Raw genomic sequence first — 16,378 nt, forward strand, 5'->3', positions numbered from 1 at the left:
ATGACATTAATGTAGGCATAGTATGGCATTAAAATGTTGGAGATATCTGCTACAGAACTTGATGTCGTATGCATGACTCTCTGGTTCTGTATACTACAGCAGCATACAGAAGAACGAAGTCTCCGTCTGCACAAGCTTTTCAAACCGCAGATATATACTGCCCTTGCACGTTTCACCGCTCTTTTCCGCTTCATCTGACAACGGAACCCAGCATACTAGGCAGGGTTGCAATTTGCGAATGGGAAAGTCTGAAGATGTGGAGTTTGTCACTGGTAGTACTATGTCTGTGACAGACGTCGAGCCAAACTACATATATAATAGCCTCTCATCTCACGGTTATGATTCAGACAAACGCTCACTTCCACTCCACTCCCCAAGTAACCTCCCCCTTCCTAAACGGCACGACCTCACACTCGCCCCCACCCTCCTTCCTCAACACATCCACAACCGTCTCCTTCCCCTTCCTCAACACAATCCTCTCCATCTTCTCATCCACAATCTGATAAAACCCCCTCCCCCACCCCCCAAAGAACCCCTCCAGCACCTCCTTCGTCACCTCCTCCTCCCCAATAACCCCCCTCATAACCCCCACCTCCAACGCATCAAGCACATAACCCACCGCATACGGCTGCGTAAAAACCCCCGCAGCAACCTTATCCTCCCCCCTCTTCTTCCCCCTCGGATGCGGCGCAGAATCCGTCCCCAGGAAAAACTTCCCATTCCCCTGCACCACCGCGCGGAGCAACGCATCCCGATCCTCAGGCGTCTTCGCAACAGGCTTGCAGAAACAAAAGGGGTCGCCTGCCCAGTCATCGATGATGAGGCTGAGGTGGTGCGCGGTGATTGTGCCGCTGACGGAGGGGCCGCAGGAGCGGACGGCGGAGAGGGCGGCGGATGTGCTGCAGTGCTCGAGGATGATGCGGAGAGAGGGGAACTTGGCGTGGAGGAGCAGGAAGGTGGGGAGGAAGGCGGGTTCGGCGTTGAGGATGGTTATGGCGCCTGTTTTTGTGTCTTTGGTTGTTGTTACGTGGGTGTTGGGGGGTGTGGAGGGGACTTCGCCGTGCAGGTTGAGGACCATGTTTTGTTTTTCCATTTCGGCGAAGACGGGGTAGAAGGGTTCGTAGGAGAGGACGCCTGAGGAGGAGTTCTGTGGGGGGTTAGGATGGCTGTCGTACTTGTAGTCTTTATCTTCCTCTTTACTCAATCCATCTTTTTGTCTGTGTGAATTGTAGGACTATCGGGTAAGGCCTCACGTACCGTAGTAACTCCAGCAGGATACGACTTCACACCCGTAATCCCCGCTTTCTTCGCCTCACGAATAACCTCCGGCGTGATATCCTCGTGAAGATACAACGACATGACGTAATCCACATTCGGCTCAATAGCACGAAGTCTGTCGCGGTACTCGAGACATTGCTTCACGGATGTGATAGGCGGGACCAGGTTCGGCTGTAATAGTGATATGATGGGTTAGAGAAACGTGACCAAGATGTTGCGAGACGAGCAAATCGGCAACAACACATGAACAGAAAGAGACCACGAAGAGGGAGCAAGATTGACGATGGTAGCGAAAATGAAATGGCCGAGATCTTGAATATGGAATGAATGCTTCCAAACTCACCATAACATACACCTGATTCACACCACCCTTACGAATCGTAGGCGTAACGAGCTGCGACATCTCGCCATCGCGAAGATGGACATGAGCATCGTACGCCGCTGGCAGCTCGATTTCCGTTAGTTCGGTAAGCTTCATCTCCTGGTTCTGCTGACTATGAAATCTTGGTTGTTGGTCGTTGTTGTTACCCCAAAAAAGTTGTCCCGCATTTTTGGCGAGATCGGCTGCGGGCGCAAATAGAGCCGCACTAGTCCGGATGTGGAAGGCATCGCCACATGTAGATGAACTTGGATATGCTGAACTTGGGGACTGTTATGGTTTTTGATATCTTGATTGAAGCTACAGAGAAACAAACCAAGGCTACGATATATTGATTCGGCACCAAAATATTGGGTATCCACAACGCGTGGTCCAACTACTTGGCCCACCACAAGAAAGATCCTCCATCACCAAAGTCACTCGTCAACCCTCCCCTTAACATCTCAGATCAACTAATCAGCCTGAACAAACTGCTCTTCAAAGACCACCCCTCTTGTCTCAACCTCAACCCTCTTATTCCAATTCTTCGGCACATACTCCACCGACAACCCCGAATGACGAGTATAACGAGTCTTACTCGAGCTCGTCGAACTCACACTGCCGCTTCGATGCGAGAACACAGACTTCCTCCTTCTAGGTTCTGTTTCAAGTTTGATCCCGTCTTGTGCCGATGGCGTTGCGCTGACTCGGGGTTGTTTCCTGGGTCGCTCTCTTGATGTGCGGCTCTGGCTTTCTGGGGCGAAAGGGTCTTCGTCCTCTTCGCGACTGCGTTTCACCGCGGGGATTGGTGCGGAAGTCGGGGTAGAGGAGGAAGATGACATACTCGACAAGGAGAGTCGACCGACGCCAGCAGCGAGAGATTTGGAAAGTCGAGAGAAGAAGCCGGTGGTCTGGGCAACCGAGGCATTGGGTTGTGAGATAGGTGGAGTCTGTGAAGTTTTGCTAGTTGCGCCATTGGGCATGCTCGCATTCCTCCTAGGCGGCCCCGGAGTACTGTTCACAGTCGAAGTAGCGCCATCGGTTTGCCGTCGTCCAGGTATCACCACCACCGGTCCGGAACTCCTGCGGCGATGTTCCTTCTGAGAAGGCGACATATCTTGGGCTTTAGACTGAGGTCTGGGCTTCTTAACACTCGTCTCAACGTGGGCTGTTTCGGTATCGCTAGTAACGTCCACAATCTCAGCGGAGTTCTGCGTCGTTCCGTTCGCAGTAAACCCCAACTCGTTCTTCTGGACGGCCTGTAGTAGAGACAGACCCATGGCAAAAGCAACCTTACGGTCCACGCCATTGCCCACGATCTTGTACTGCTCCGGAAGCGAACCAATGATGGGCTCCTCATCCATGTATCCTTGCGTCCGACGAGCTTCCAATACACTGATAGATCGATGCTGATCCCAATGCAATGTAGCGCCATTTCGAGAATCGCGGATGACTATGTTCGTTGTGATAGTCGGTACCAGTCCCGCTGCTTTGATCCTCCTGTACGCTTTCCCGATGTCGGTTCTCGGGTCTCGTAGCGACGTCGGGATAAGACCAAGTTGGTCCGCTTCTTTGTAGCCACAACCTGGAGGCTGCCGTGGAATGCATCTGACCAGTGCACGTTGCTTGCGCGTTGGTAACTGGCCTAAGCGGTGGTCTGGGAACGGAATACAAGTCTGTACGATACCGTTGCCAATGTCGGGCAATCCCGCATCGACGGACACCGCTGGTACATATGGAAAAGGCGTTGGGTAGTGCTCGCGTTCACCAAATTTCTGTCCGTTGGGTAAATAACCTAAGCTTCGTCCCGCCGTCTCCTCGTAAGGCCGCGCGTGGGTGTGCCAAGGTTGGGCAATTGGCTCAAGTCCGGGTGCAGCTATGGTGAGGATCAGGCGTGAACGCTGTTGCGCGCTGCCGTAACTCCAAGCATCCATGATGTACTGATTACATTGGTATCCCATCGAGACTAGAGAAGCAACCACCTGAGATAACACGTTCTGATCTTCGAATCCAGTCCGTGTTGAGGCCATGTTGACGACGTTTTCGAGTATACCGTACAAAGGGCGGTATAGATCTACATACGAGCAGAAGGTGCTAATATGTGACGCATTCTTCAAGGACTGCGGACTGAGAATATTGTGCTGAAGAGCTGAGAACCCAGGACATGGCGATCCAGCAGCAAGGAAGTCGACTTCTCCGACCCGAGGGACAAGGTCAGGTTTATTACCCTTGAGAGCTGCGTCAAAGTGATCATCGACGGAGCCACAGAACAGATGCATCGTCTCCGGGCTCTTCGAGTTAGCTCGCTGAGTGTGGATGGCATGGGGACTGAAGTCGACAGCGGAGTGGAAGGTAACTGCTCCACCTTCTTCAAGGCCTCGATCAAGCGAGCCACCGCCACTGAAGATACTCATTCCTCTCAATGATGTAGCAGAAGCCATGTCAGGGCCCTCATTGAATGTCTTCGGAAGATTCCGCAGAAAGATGAGTTTCTGATCGCCTTCCACGCCAGTCAATCCCATAGACAAAAACCAGAGATCACCAGCACCGCCACGATTGTACGTGAAAGGTATCTGTCCGTCCTGGATGTCAGACTTGCTCACGAACTTGACATGACAGCGCCTCTGGATGCGGGACATGGACACGTCTTCGTATTCGTCCGTAAGGACAAGTTCGTTGGCCAAGAGATTCGAGCGCCGAGCTTTGGCTGCTAGTTCTCCGCAGTCGCGTTCCAGTCGTAACAGCCTACGTACTCTAACAATCCCCTTGACGCGGTCAATGTGTTGAAAGACGACAGGATCCAGAAACTTGTCTCCGTTTCGGGTCCTTGATAGATATACCGTGTCGCCTCGACCGTAATCATCGACGGGTGTGCGCTTTTCCTTCCGACACGTGCAAGTCTTGTGTGAAGATCGGAGACTGACAAACGCGCTGTCTTGAGTGACGTAGGTTTGACGGACGAAAAATCGCTCAGCGTCGATAGTGGAAGGTGCCCAGTCCACATCGTATCTTCCCTTGATGTCCGTAGACAACAGCTCTCCTTCAGAGCAATTACAGTTGTCGGATAAGAAGACTTCGTTCGTGTATGGATATTCCGCCTTGAAGATGTTGGTCTCATGGTGTCGATAAATCCATAGCACGAACAACCTCTGCGTTCTGTCCTTCAAGGACTCGGTACCCTGGACGTATGCGAGCCACTCCCAGGTCGTGTTGCGCCAAACGGTTGCGTCTGCCTCGTCGGGGATTAAGGCAACGACGTCGCCAACCTTCACTGGTGAGTTACCATAGGGTTGACATACATTCCGTCGCGGAGTAGTCGGTTGCCGTGCCCAGAAACTCTGCGCAAACCCAAGCCTCCGTTTCCTGCGTTCCTGTGTAATTTTGACCGTGTCGATAGGCCGTTTTGCCTGGATTTGCTCACCAAAGTACATGTGCTTGAAGCAATCGTATACCTCTGGTGTAGCAATAGTGTGCTCAACGATTTTCTTCTGCGCCTTCACCGCTGTTAACCCTTTAGCCATACACTCGCTCCAGAGGGGATGAGCAAGTAGCTGTTTTGAATTTGGAAGGTTGAAGGCCTGGTTGTAGAAGTACTCGATGTACGCATGCACAGCGACGCGAAAGTCAGTTTGATGTCTAAACGCAGTATGCCATTGCTGGAAGTCGGCGCAATGACCAAAACGGGGCGAGAGCCAGTCATAGAAGTCTTCGCGGAAGTCGTTGAGCGCGACTGATCCCACCGGTTGGTTATCCACGTAGTCGATGATGTGCTTCCCTAGTTGCGCTACCCAGAGGAACGATTTCTGGAACTCTTTGTAGCCTGGAGCGGGCTTCGCAAGTCTGTACCAGATATCGTAGTGTTTGTCTTTACTTGCGAACGTGGACTGTACGTAAGTAGTGACACCAGAGTTCTCATCGTCGCCGTAGCCTTCGACAGAGCTATCCTGAATTGGTATTGCATGCACGTAGTGTTTGGTCGACCCCACGCAGATGAAACCATCAAAGCATAACTTCTTCGCAATCGAAACTTCCAGGTAGTGCAGGCTCGTCAGCTCATAGGCCCTACACTCGCTCTCTGGTGTTCGATAGATCTCGTAGTCTTGCAGATCCACAATCATAAGTTGCTTCTCAGTTTTCGGCCCATCGTACACAGGCTCATCGCGGGATTGGCGTCTCCATTCCTTCTTCAGGCTTCGTAACGCTTCCGATTCGGGCGTTACTGGTACGGGCGGAGACCAGTTAGCGACATGTGATCTGGCGAAATCACTCAACGCCGGCAAGGTGATTTTCGGTTCGCTGCGTCGTCTTGGTGAGCTGTCCTGTGCGCTTTGCCTCCTCTTCTTTGGCTCTGGCGTTTCTAGCGTGATATTGTCACCGATTGTCGCCTGCATGGTGCGCTCGCGATGGTGATGTGATCCTCGGCGAGATTTCGGTGTATGCGTGAAGTGTCGCGCGCGTCGTACAGGAGTCGGAAAACCGCGAAACGATCGAACCTGCTATCTCTCTCTTTCTCCCTAGGCAGCATTCGTGACTGTTTGAAGAGCAGTGAATGCGGGGGTGACGGTGAGTCTTTGCGCCTGTGAATTCCACCTCTTTCAGTGACTGCAACCAACGGAGAGCGCCCGGCGCGTCGCGTGTGCAAACCCCCAACAACAAAGACGACAAGACAACAGAACACCAGGTCAAACTCGCTGTCTCAGACAAAAGTCAAACATTACTGAAGAGACACGGCGGAGAAGGACGCGGAGACTATCGCGCTCGGACTGTCTGTGGTAGCGACGTTCGATTGGGAAAGGCAGCAGCAGAGCCTCACCCGGGGGCAAGCGCACCAGCCACCGGCATTTGGAGAGGTAGGTGCGACATGGATGGCGGGTTAGAAGATTGTCTGTTTGAGCTGTTGACATAAGACGCTTTGTGATGGAGACGGATGATTGCTTGCGATGAAAAGAGGTGTAAAAGAGCTGGGTGCAGGACGGGATGCTGAGGGTAGCATTAGCACGTGGTGGTCGTACGAACGGGCCCTGGCAAGAGGTGAGAGAACCACTCACCAGGATCATAATTCCCATACTCAGCAGAGAAGAACAACACATTGTTGAATACTATCTCGAACTAAATAAATCTAATGCAAAGCCTCATGCACGACGCAGGCTCGCCAGGCCTATTCGAAAACGCCTCCATGAACGCCTACCCTGTGCATGCAGTTTCCGCGAACAGTGATATAAACCCACCCACTCCCAAAGATATCGACCATCATATACCACCAGAATAAATATCCTTCTAACCATTCTTCGGAGCATAGTCCCAGATATGCGACGAATCCCAACTCTCCGTCTCCTCCTTCCTCGCCTTAGGATCGTCCCCCCTCTTCTTCGCGTCCTCTCTCAACACATCCAACTCACGATCCATACCACTAATCTCCGTCCTCAGTTTATTGATAGTCCCAATCTCCTCCTTGGAGAAATTAGGGTCCTTGCCGTCCTTCTTAGCCTCCTCCTCGCGCTTGTTGAACTTATCCAGCTGGGTAAACTTCTCGTTGCGCGCATCCTGCTTCTTGAAGTACTCGTCGTACTTCTTCTGGCCGCCGAAACAGATGCCGTAGCCGTCGCAGTAACACGTGTTCATAGCCGGGCAGTGGACTTCATGTCCGGTGAAGATGTAGTGCCAGATATATTCGAAGATGCGGCCGGAGAACTGGTCGTCCATGCCCGTTGTAAGGAGCCACTTGCGATAGTGAATAAAGCGCTCGATAGGCACTTCCTGGATGCGCTGGCGCGACACGGCGAATTGGGCGCAGCAGATTCCCGAGATGGAAGGCGGGATCGGGGCGCCCGGGTGGATCTCCTCCCAGATGTTGCGCCGCCAGTAGATCTCCTCGGGCTTGTGGAAGAAGTCAAAGTCGCCGCCGGGGCGGTCCATGTGGATCCAGTCCGGGCAGCCCGGGTCGTGGTGGCAGCGTACGTTCATGTAGCCCATGCGGGCGACGCGCTCGTGGTTGAGGCGCTGGATCATCTGCGCGGCGTCGAGGCCGAGGAGCTGGTTGTTGTGCCAGGCGTGGCGGTGGGCATGCATGAAGATGGACGTGTCGGGGAGGTCGTCGTAGTGGTCGATGATGTACGAGAGGTAGACCTGGTCAGTTAGCGGACAATTACAACACCTGTATGTAATGACCTGATGCATACCATGGCCTCGCGACCTTTGTTCTTGGGGATCTTGTGCTCGGCATTGGGGTTGTCGACTTCGTATACTACCAGCGGCGCATCGGGAATCTCCTTGTCCATCCAGCTAATGTCCTCCTTCTGCGTCTTGGGCACGATGATCTTGTACGTGTAGTTGCTGCCCGGCGGCTTCGTCTGCGCCTCTGAGAAGCGCAGCGGCAGGCCAAAGTCGAGTGGGTCACCGCGCAGCGAGGGCCGGTAGCCGTGGGCAGCGCTGCTCCCGGAGTTCCATGTTGGGATTGACGGGATGGCGTGCAGATACCACCACACGAGGCCGGCGGCGAGGAAGACGAAGACGAGCGGGATGGCCCTCGGGGGTCCGCTGAGCATGGTGGGTGACGGAACGGCTAGTAGGTCGGGCTCATTGATGGTTGTGGAGAGGTGTTCGAGACCAGGACCTACGTGATGATCATGGCGCGGGATGCAGGCGGCGCCGGGGGTGCGTTCGGCCTCGTTGTCGTCAGCTCGCCCTCGACGCAAAGGTGGATCTTCCCGTACCTGGGCCTGGTTGCGCGTCCAGATGTCACTAGGCGGGATCTGCATGTGCCAGCCCTGGACCCAACGTGAAACATGCTACACATCTACCTTCCACACTTCACCATACCCGCCCGGGTGTAACGCTTGGCAGGGCAACATTACTTTGAATTATTTCAGTAGACTCTATTCCTGTCTCGTTTGACTTTCACTCCCTCTTCATGCCCACCCGCCCAATTCCCCTCAACCCCCACCCCAACAACAGCCCCGTAGCGCAACTCAACGCAAACAGATACCAGAACGCCGCACGGAACCCCTCCATGAGTGCTGCAGGACTTTCCTTCTCGATATAACCCGAATGCTCCGTCACACTAGAGGCGATTACTGCACTGGTCGCTAGTCCTACACTTTTGCCAATCTGCGCTACCGTGTTGAAGACGCCGCCTGCGAGTCCCTGCGTCCGCGCTGGAAACACAGAGGTGATGACAAGGTTCGAGACCGTGAACAACGCGTCCGCGCCAATGGGATTGAAGAACACAGAAAGGAACGCGCAGCTCCAGTAGGACCACTCGGGCTGTATGATGCACATAAGCAGCCCGCCAAGAGTCGTGCAAAATAATCCGACGGTTACCGCCCAGTCAGCTCGTACTCTGTGGGCAATCAGGCCCATTACCAGATTGGCGAGAGCTCCGGCAACTGGCCCGGGTAGGAACCGGATCGACGTCTGGATTGCTGACAGCTTCTGCACGTTCTGGAAGAAGAGCGTGTGGTACGATTCCACAGCATTGAAAGTTCCCCATGTGATGAAGACCCCGATGCAGATGATGCTGAAGATGCGGTTGCGCCAGAGTGAATTCGGGATGATAGCGGGCCGGCCCAGTCGTTCCTGCCTGCCAACCCAGAAGATGAATGCAGGGATAAGAGCGATCGCAGTGATGAGCAGACCGAGTGTAGTGGGCTCTCGGATCCTAGAAGTCTCTTCGGAGATCAAACTAAAGACATTAGCATCGAGCCATCAGATATGTGAGATCAACACTCACGCGAAACAGTATGAGAGGAGCGCCAATGATGCGCTTCCAAAGAGAATGCCAACCCAATCAATCTCGCTCTTCAGGCGAGACCAGACATGCGGCTGCTTGTTGTCGACCTTTGGGAGACCGAACAGCCCAAGAACAAAGACGATCGTGTTAGTGATCGCACTGAGGTGGAAACCCCACCGCCATCCGATGGTATCAGCGAAGATACCTCCGAGCACGAGACCAAACGAGAAACCTATGGGTTGGCCACCGCCCATGGATGCGAATGCAATGTTCCTGCTCTTGCCTTCTGGAAACGTGCTGGTGATGATACTGACAGCCGAAGGAAGACAGAAGGAGATCGCTACGCCGGCGAAGGCACGGAAGACAATGAGCTGTGTTCCGGTCTGCGCCAATCCACATGCTAGTGTAAAGGCGGATTGGAGGAGACATCCTACCAGATACATAGGTCGGGACCCAACGACATCGGCGACGGAACCGAGAAGGAGTAGAGTGCAGCCACATGTCAAGGCGTAGATGGAGATTGGCCTAGTATCGTCAGTAGGTAGTATGGAATATGGGATGTGTCTACAAACCATAAGAGTACGCTAGGTGCCAGCTCTAGTTCGCGTGCGACCGTAGGTAGAGTGACAGTCATGACACCCGACAGCATGGAGCTGACCATGGTGACACAAACAACTGTCACTAAGACGATGGCCGTCGTTCCTTTGCCAGGACCATCTCGCTGTTCAGCAGCGAAAGTGTCCTGGGCCACATTGATAGGACGCAAATCCTCAGCTATCGACGGCGCATCCCTGCTTCCCCCATTGCTCAATGGTTTAGCTGTGAGGGCTGGGATCGATGTCTCAGGATAGCTCACAAGTTCGATTGATGTTGCGGTTTGCGACATGTTGAAAAGTTTTGATGACAAGATACTCGGAGAAAAAAACAGTGAGAGGAAGTCGGAACTTATACTACATGTCTTACGAGGCTGAAGTGCTAGGCGGCAGACTCTGCTATATAAAGGCAGACCGATGCCGGGAAGACGATAGTAACTACGACATCATACTCCTCGATGTAGAGTCTGACTGCAGCTCTTGGCTACGCCTTGCATCCTTGTAGGGCGTGAGCGGCTGATTAGTACATGTTCAGTACCTAGGTAGTCTGGCACAGCTCACGGCAACTCCGTGAGTGGGCAGGATCCTGGCGGTAGCCATGTCATGATTTGGTGAATAGATTGGGAACCTTCTGCTAATGGTTCTTCCACAGCGCAGGAGCCGCGTCTAGATTCAGCCGGGTGAGTGAAGAGCGGAAGCTTTCCGTCGGGTGTGATGGCAGACGGAGGTTCGGCGGCGGGACTGACGCGATAAGGGAGCCGCGGCCTTATCGCGTTAGCGCCATCATGGCTGCAGGGATCTGGTACCTGACACTTGGAGCTCCGAATGCTGGAGGGGACGCGGTAGAGGAGCAATTATTTTGTACCATACGCAACTGCCATTTCTGTTTTCACCCCAGATTTCCGATGCGCTGAACTGTTTCATATCACGTGGCTAAACTCAAGCCTCGTTCTCCGGCCACTTCAATCCGACGTTATGCTACACGTTGCAACTTCTTGAGATCGGGAGTTGAACTTTCGAAACATCACGACTATCGCTCGTCATTGCTACACGCCACCACGATTTCTTTAGGGATTGGGGCAGAGTCTACACGATGCGAGCTTCAGTCTCTATGCTAAGCGGGCAAACTCTCTTAGTGCTCAGCGCTTTCTGGCACATTGGCGCGCATGCGGCTCGTCCAGGTGTCAGTGTCGCGCTTCTGGCTTCTTTCAACCCAGCGCCATATCTAGTAGAGTTATTGTAAGCTTCGGGTGTGCCAAAAGCAAAAGCTACAACTAACTCCTCCCAGAGAAACTGCTGCAGAAGAGAATGCGACGGCATACTACCCCATCCTCGACCGCGTATCCGAGGGGTACTTCGACGAGAAGACCACAGAGCAGGCGCTGTATACAGCCTTTGTGGACCTCCTGAGAAGCGATGGACACATCATCCAGCCTGAAGCCCTTGCTTCCTTCGATCTCGCTCTATCAATCCGGTCGGCTGCGCCGCGGATAGAAGCACATTACCAATTCTACAATACATCGGTGGAGCCTTCACTGAAGGCGGAGCAGAACGAGAAATGCGAGATTTGGGCATCGTTTCATGGGAAACAATACTGCTCCGTACACCTAGACGAGCCGTTCGGAGACATTGAGAGCGAGCGGTACGTACAAATGGCTTGGCCTACGGCAGACGCTGAGAATCAAACAGGACATACAAACTACCCTTCGATCGCATACTTGGCAACAGCTCGGCTCTACCTGCGATTCTATACGCCGATATCACCGCTCCTCGATTCAAGAAATGGCACAAGACATTGAGCGACACAGCCAAACAAGGAAAGACTTCGTACCGTGTCCGGCACAAGCCTTCGTTAAAGGCACCAACAACGCCGCTGGTAGTGAACGGATACGGTGTCGAGCTACAACTGAAGCGGACCGACTATATCGTCATAGACGACAGACAGGCTGAACAGGGAGAGAAGAGTGCTTCTCAAAAGCCAATGGGCACCGGCCTAGACGACGATGAAGACGTCGCAGACCTCAAGCCCTTGTCCAAGGACGAGGTATCCGATTTAGGGCTGAAGGCTGCCAGCTTTGTAACACAAAGCGAACAACCCATGGATACCCTCATGAAGCTCGTGCAAGACTTCCCAAAGTACTCGTCCATCATCGCAGCTCACAACGCTTCGGAAGACTTCCTGGAAGAACATCTGAAGAACCGCGAGCAACTCCTCCCTACCGGGTACAATGTCATCTGGATCAACGGTGTACAGATTCCGGCCCGCGATGTGAACCCGTTCTCGCTGTTGGCTCACTTGCGACGTGAACGTAAATTGATCAACGGGATACGCAGTCAGGGCCTAAGCGGTTCTGAAGTCATCTCGCTATTGTCGCATGATTCCATCGCCCAGACTCAGGCGGACGCTGAACCTCAACGTTATGACTTCAGAGATGCTACTGAAGGCGGCAACGTCATCTTGTGGCTGAACGACATCGAAAACGATCCAATGTACGAAGGGTGGCCGAGTGAACTCAGGGCTGTGAGTACGATTATTCATATCATCGATCTTGAGCTAATCGAAACTACAGTTACTGCAGAGAACGTATCCTGGTCAGTTGCCATCGTGTCGCAGAGACATTCACAACGCCATCGTCGCTGTCGACTTGACTTCGTCCGAAGATGTTACGACCATGCTTGAGACTATCCTCAGTCTCATCAGGCGTGGTATTCCACTGCGCTGGGGTATCGTTCCTCAGACCGCTACATCTGGTGCTCTTGAGCAGGCCAAGGTAGTTTACTATTTGCATGACGCATACGGACTACCTGCTGTGATTGAATACCTTCAAGTAGTAAGTGCTCAAGCTTCTCATGGATTCGTATGTTGCGTTGACGCGAAGTTTAGATGGCAGATGGCAAGAAGTTGGCGCACGCAGATCAAGCCAACTTCGACGCGACAGTCAAGAAAACCGCACTGCTTGAAGGAAAGGAGGCTCTGGCGTTTGATGATGTACTAAAATCAGAGTCTTTAGAACATCGCATTGCAGGTGCCAAACAGTACCTGAAGCGTCTAGCAGCAGAAGGCCCCAAAGCTCCCGTCTTTGTCAACGGCGTACCCATTCCAGCGACCGAAGAATGGCTCGGAACACTCAGCCAAAGAGTCGGCATGGATCTTCGTCAGATTCAACAAGCAGTCTTCAACGGTAACTTCAACAGCGATAGTTGGGTTCCGCAACACTTCTTGGCCTCTGCTGCTGCTAAGCGCAATCCTCTCGTCATCCCGGAGAACGAGAAGAACATCACGCTCATCAATATGGCTGAATTTGAAGAGACCCATGGCGAGGCTTATAACAAGATGCCGCGTATTCATGCATCGGAGTCTGCTAGCAAGAGTGACTGGATTCACGTCACGCTCGTGGCGGATTTCGACTCGGAGGCTGGTTTTGCTCTTCTGAAAGCACTGGCAGATTTCCGTGAGGCAAACCCCAACGTAGAGGCTATTCTCATACACAACCCGAAAGCCGGGGCGGAGCAGTCGAACGCCTCAGAAGATCTTCTAGAGACTTACATCAAGTCTGATCGTAAGCTTACAAGCGAAGCCCTCTCCGAGATCATGAACCGGGATGCCAACTACAGACCAACTCCCGCCAACTCCACTCTATTCTGGCAGGTTGCTGAGCCAATCTACGACGCGTTCGGTCTGAAACCGGGACAAAACGGCATGCTTGTCAACGGACGCTACGTGGGACCCATCCCAGATGATTACGGATTCTCATACGATGACGTGGAAACTTTTGTCACTTATGAGCAGGTCAAACGCATTGAGCCGTTGAACAAAGCGCTTGCCGATCTTGAACTCATGGAAAAGATCAAATCTCCAATAGATGTTGCGAAGATCCAGTCGCTGGTCGCACTTTCCACCGTGTCGGACGTTCCAGAAGGCATTTTCGAGACTGCATCAACCCTGAGGATGAGCACTTACAACAACTGGACTGCCAAGCACACCGCTATCTTCCGGGGTGACGAAGACAACGCTGTCTTCCAGATCGTGGCCTCAATTGACCCCGCGACAGAGCTCGCACAGAAGTGGGTACCAATCCTTAAAGTACTCAGCGACATGGAGGGCACACACCTCAAGCTTTTCCTCAACCCCAAACAGATGCTTCAAGAGCTTCCTGTTAAACGTTTCTACAGATACGTCCTCGAAGCCCGACCGTCCTTCGTCGCCGATGGATCCATCGGAAGCCTTGGAACCCACTTCTATGGTATTCCCAAGGAGGCTTTGCTGAACCTTGGCATGGATGTGCCACCCTCCTGGCTAGTTGCCCCGAAAGAGTCTGTATATGACCTCGACAACATCAAGCTTAGTACCATTCCTGCTGGTGCGGATGTCACCGCTGTCTATGAACTGGAGAACATCCTCATTGAGGGCCACTCTCGTGACACTACGAATGGTGGTCAGCCACCGCGTGGTGCTGAAGTTGTTCTCGCCACCGAGCGGGATCCTCACTTCGCGGATACTATCATCATGGCTAATCTCGGCTACTTCCAGTTCAAGGCTACTCCTGGCTTTTACAACATCCAGCTGAAGAGCGGTCGCTCTCAGGAAGTCTTTAGCCTAGATAGTGCAGGTCCCATCAGCTGGGCACCCGTGCCTGGTGACGAGACTACCGAGATCGCTCTCATGAGCTTCCAAGGAGCGACAATCTTCCCTCGTCTATCGCGCAAGCCAGGTCAGGAAGAGACTGATGTGCTCGCTCCTGAAGAGTCACTCGCCTCTGAGCTGGTTGGCAAGAGCGCGCAGAAGGTCAACAAGTTCCTCGGCAAGATTGGTCTCAACTTCGACTCCGAGAAGGTTCTGCAGAAGGGCGCTGACCTGTTCTCCGGAGGCAAAGCGGCGAAGAAGGGCACGCAGGCAGATATCAACATCTTCTCTGTTGCTTCAGGCCACTTGTACGAGCGCATGCTGAACATCATGATGGTATCCGTCATGAAGCACACCAAACACACCGTCAAATTCTGGTTCATCGAGCAATTCCTCTCTCCCAGCTTCAAATCCTTCCTCCCGCACATCGCCGCCGAATACGGCTTCGACTACGAAATGGTCACCTACAAATGGCCGCACTGGCTGCGCGGCCAAACGGAAAAGCAGCGCGAGATCTGGGGCTACAAGATCCTCTTCCTAGACGTCCTCTTCCCCCTCGACCTCGAAAAAGTCATCTTCGTCGACGCCGACCAAATCGTGCGAACAGACATGTACGAACTCGTTACACACGACCTAGAAGGCGCCCCTTACGGCTTCACACCCATGGGCGACTCGCGCACAGAAATGGAAGGCTTCCGTTTCTGGAAAACAGGGTACTGGGCTAACTTTCTGCGTGGTCGCCCCTACCACATCTCCGCGCTGTACGTCGTAGATCTAACCCGCTTCCGCCAACTCGCCGCCGGCGACCGCCTCCGCCAGCAATACCACGCCCTCTCCGCGGACCCCAACAGTCTGTCTAACCTCGACCAAGACCTGCCCAATAACATGCAGTTTAACCTCCCCATCCACAGTTTACCCCAGGAGTGGTTGTGGTGCGAGACTTGGTGCGCTGATGAGGATCTGGCGAAAGCGAAGACGATTGATCTTTGTAATAATCCGCAGACTAAGGAGCCGAAGTTGGAGAGGGCAAGGAGGCAGGTGCCGGAGTGGAATGAGTATGATGGGGAGATTGCGGGGTTGGCTAGACGCGTGAAGGGGGAGGAGAGGGATGGGAATGGGAAGGGGGAGGGGGTGGTGGATGTGCAGGAGGAGGAGCAAAGGAGGGAGAAGGTGGTGAAGGATGCGGAGAGTGAGAGGGAGGGGCATGGTGAGTTGTAAGATGGAGGATAGATGTCGTGAGAAGAAGAATGGCTTGGTGTGAGAGGGAAGCGAGATAAGTTACGATGTTAGAGGTGCCGCATGAGCACAACATTTTACTGCATGTTCCTCTATACTTGCTAAGGCTTCGTGATGCTCTTCTAGTCGGGATTGAAGCCCCTTGAGGGGGGCTGTGTGACATGGCTTCTCGAGTACGAGTAGGTATGGGCAGGGGAAGCCTGCGTTGCGTAAAATGTTTGCGACAGCCTGTTAGCTACATCTTCTACCTAATCTCTTTCTTTAAAGGGGCGTCACAATGAACCCAGTAAAATGTTTGCTAGTCGGGCACAAGTCGCAATCCCTGCTCCTTTATACCTAGGTAATTGTTGTTCTTCCCTGGTAGATAGACATAATAAATAGGGTGCGCCTTCGACCCAGACTGCGGTCTTGTCCTTCGGGCAGGTCATTGAGATGGGTACTTTGGTATACGGTATGATTGCGATAGGTTTGATGTAGATGAATAGAACAGAGACCAGACGTTGACTTGACGATGGAAACACGGACTTATGTACCGCATGTAATACGACAGGAATACCCTA

General features: G+C 53.2%; 3 protein-coding genes across 3 annotated transcripts; 1 reads left to right on the top strand and 2 right to left on the bottom strand.

The window, feature by feature from the left end:
* Positions 1-355: 355 nt before the first annotated feature.
* On the bottom strand, positions 356-6,027 carry J4E78_010285 (uncharacterized protein; the record flags this gene model as incomplete). The annotated part of the gene is made up of 4 exons (XM_049370863.1): positions 356-1,147; positions 1,258-1,449; positions 1,622-1,772; positions 2,129-6,027. 4 exons carry the CDS (start codon positions 6,025-6,027, stop codon positions 356-358), a joined length of 5,034 nt encoding a protein of 1,677 aa, XP_049217448.1.
* An 886-nt stretch (positions 6,028-6,913) lies between these two features.
* J4E78_010286 (uncharacterized protein) lies at positions 6,914-10,251 on the bottom strand (the record flags this gene model as incomplete). The annotated part of the gene is made up of 5 exons (XM_049370864.1): positions 6,914-7,762; positions 7,816-8,403; positions 8,975-9,317; positions 9,366-9,890; positions 9,938-10,251. 5 exons carry the CDS (start codon positions 10,249-10,251, stop codon positions 6,914-6,916), a joined length of 2,619 nt encoding a protein of 872 aa, XP_049217449.1.
* Positions 10,252-11,069: 818 nt separating this feature from the next.
* J4E78_010287 (uncharacterized protein) lies at positions 11,070-15,800 on the top strand (the record flags this gene model as incomplete). The annotated part of the gene is made up of 5 exons (XM_049370865.1): positions 11,070-11,197; positions 11,247-11,600; positions 11,648-12,479; positions 12,529-12,789; positions 12,843-15,800. The coding sequence occupies 5 exons, from the start codon at positions 11,070-11,072 to the stop codon at positions 15,798-15,800; spliced, it is 4,533 nt and encodes a 1,510-aa protein (XP_049217450.1).
* Positions 15,801-16,378: the final 578 nt, after the last annotated feature.

The sequence above is a fragment of the Alternaria triticimaculans genome, assembly GCF_023758025.1.
Source record: "Alternaria triticimaculans strain BMP 0046 chromosome Unknown scaffold_29, whole genome shotgun sequence".
Classification (NCBI taxonomy): domain Eukaryota; kingdom Fungi; phylum Ascomycota; class Dothideomycetes; order Pleosporales; family Pleosporaceae; genus Alternaria; species Alternaria triticimaculans.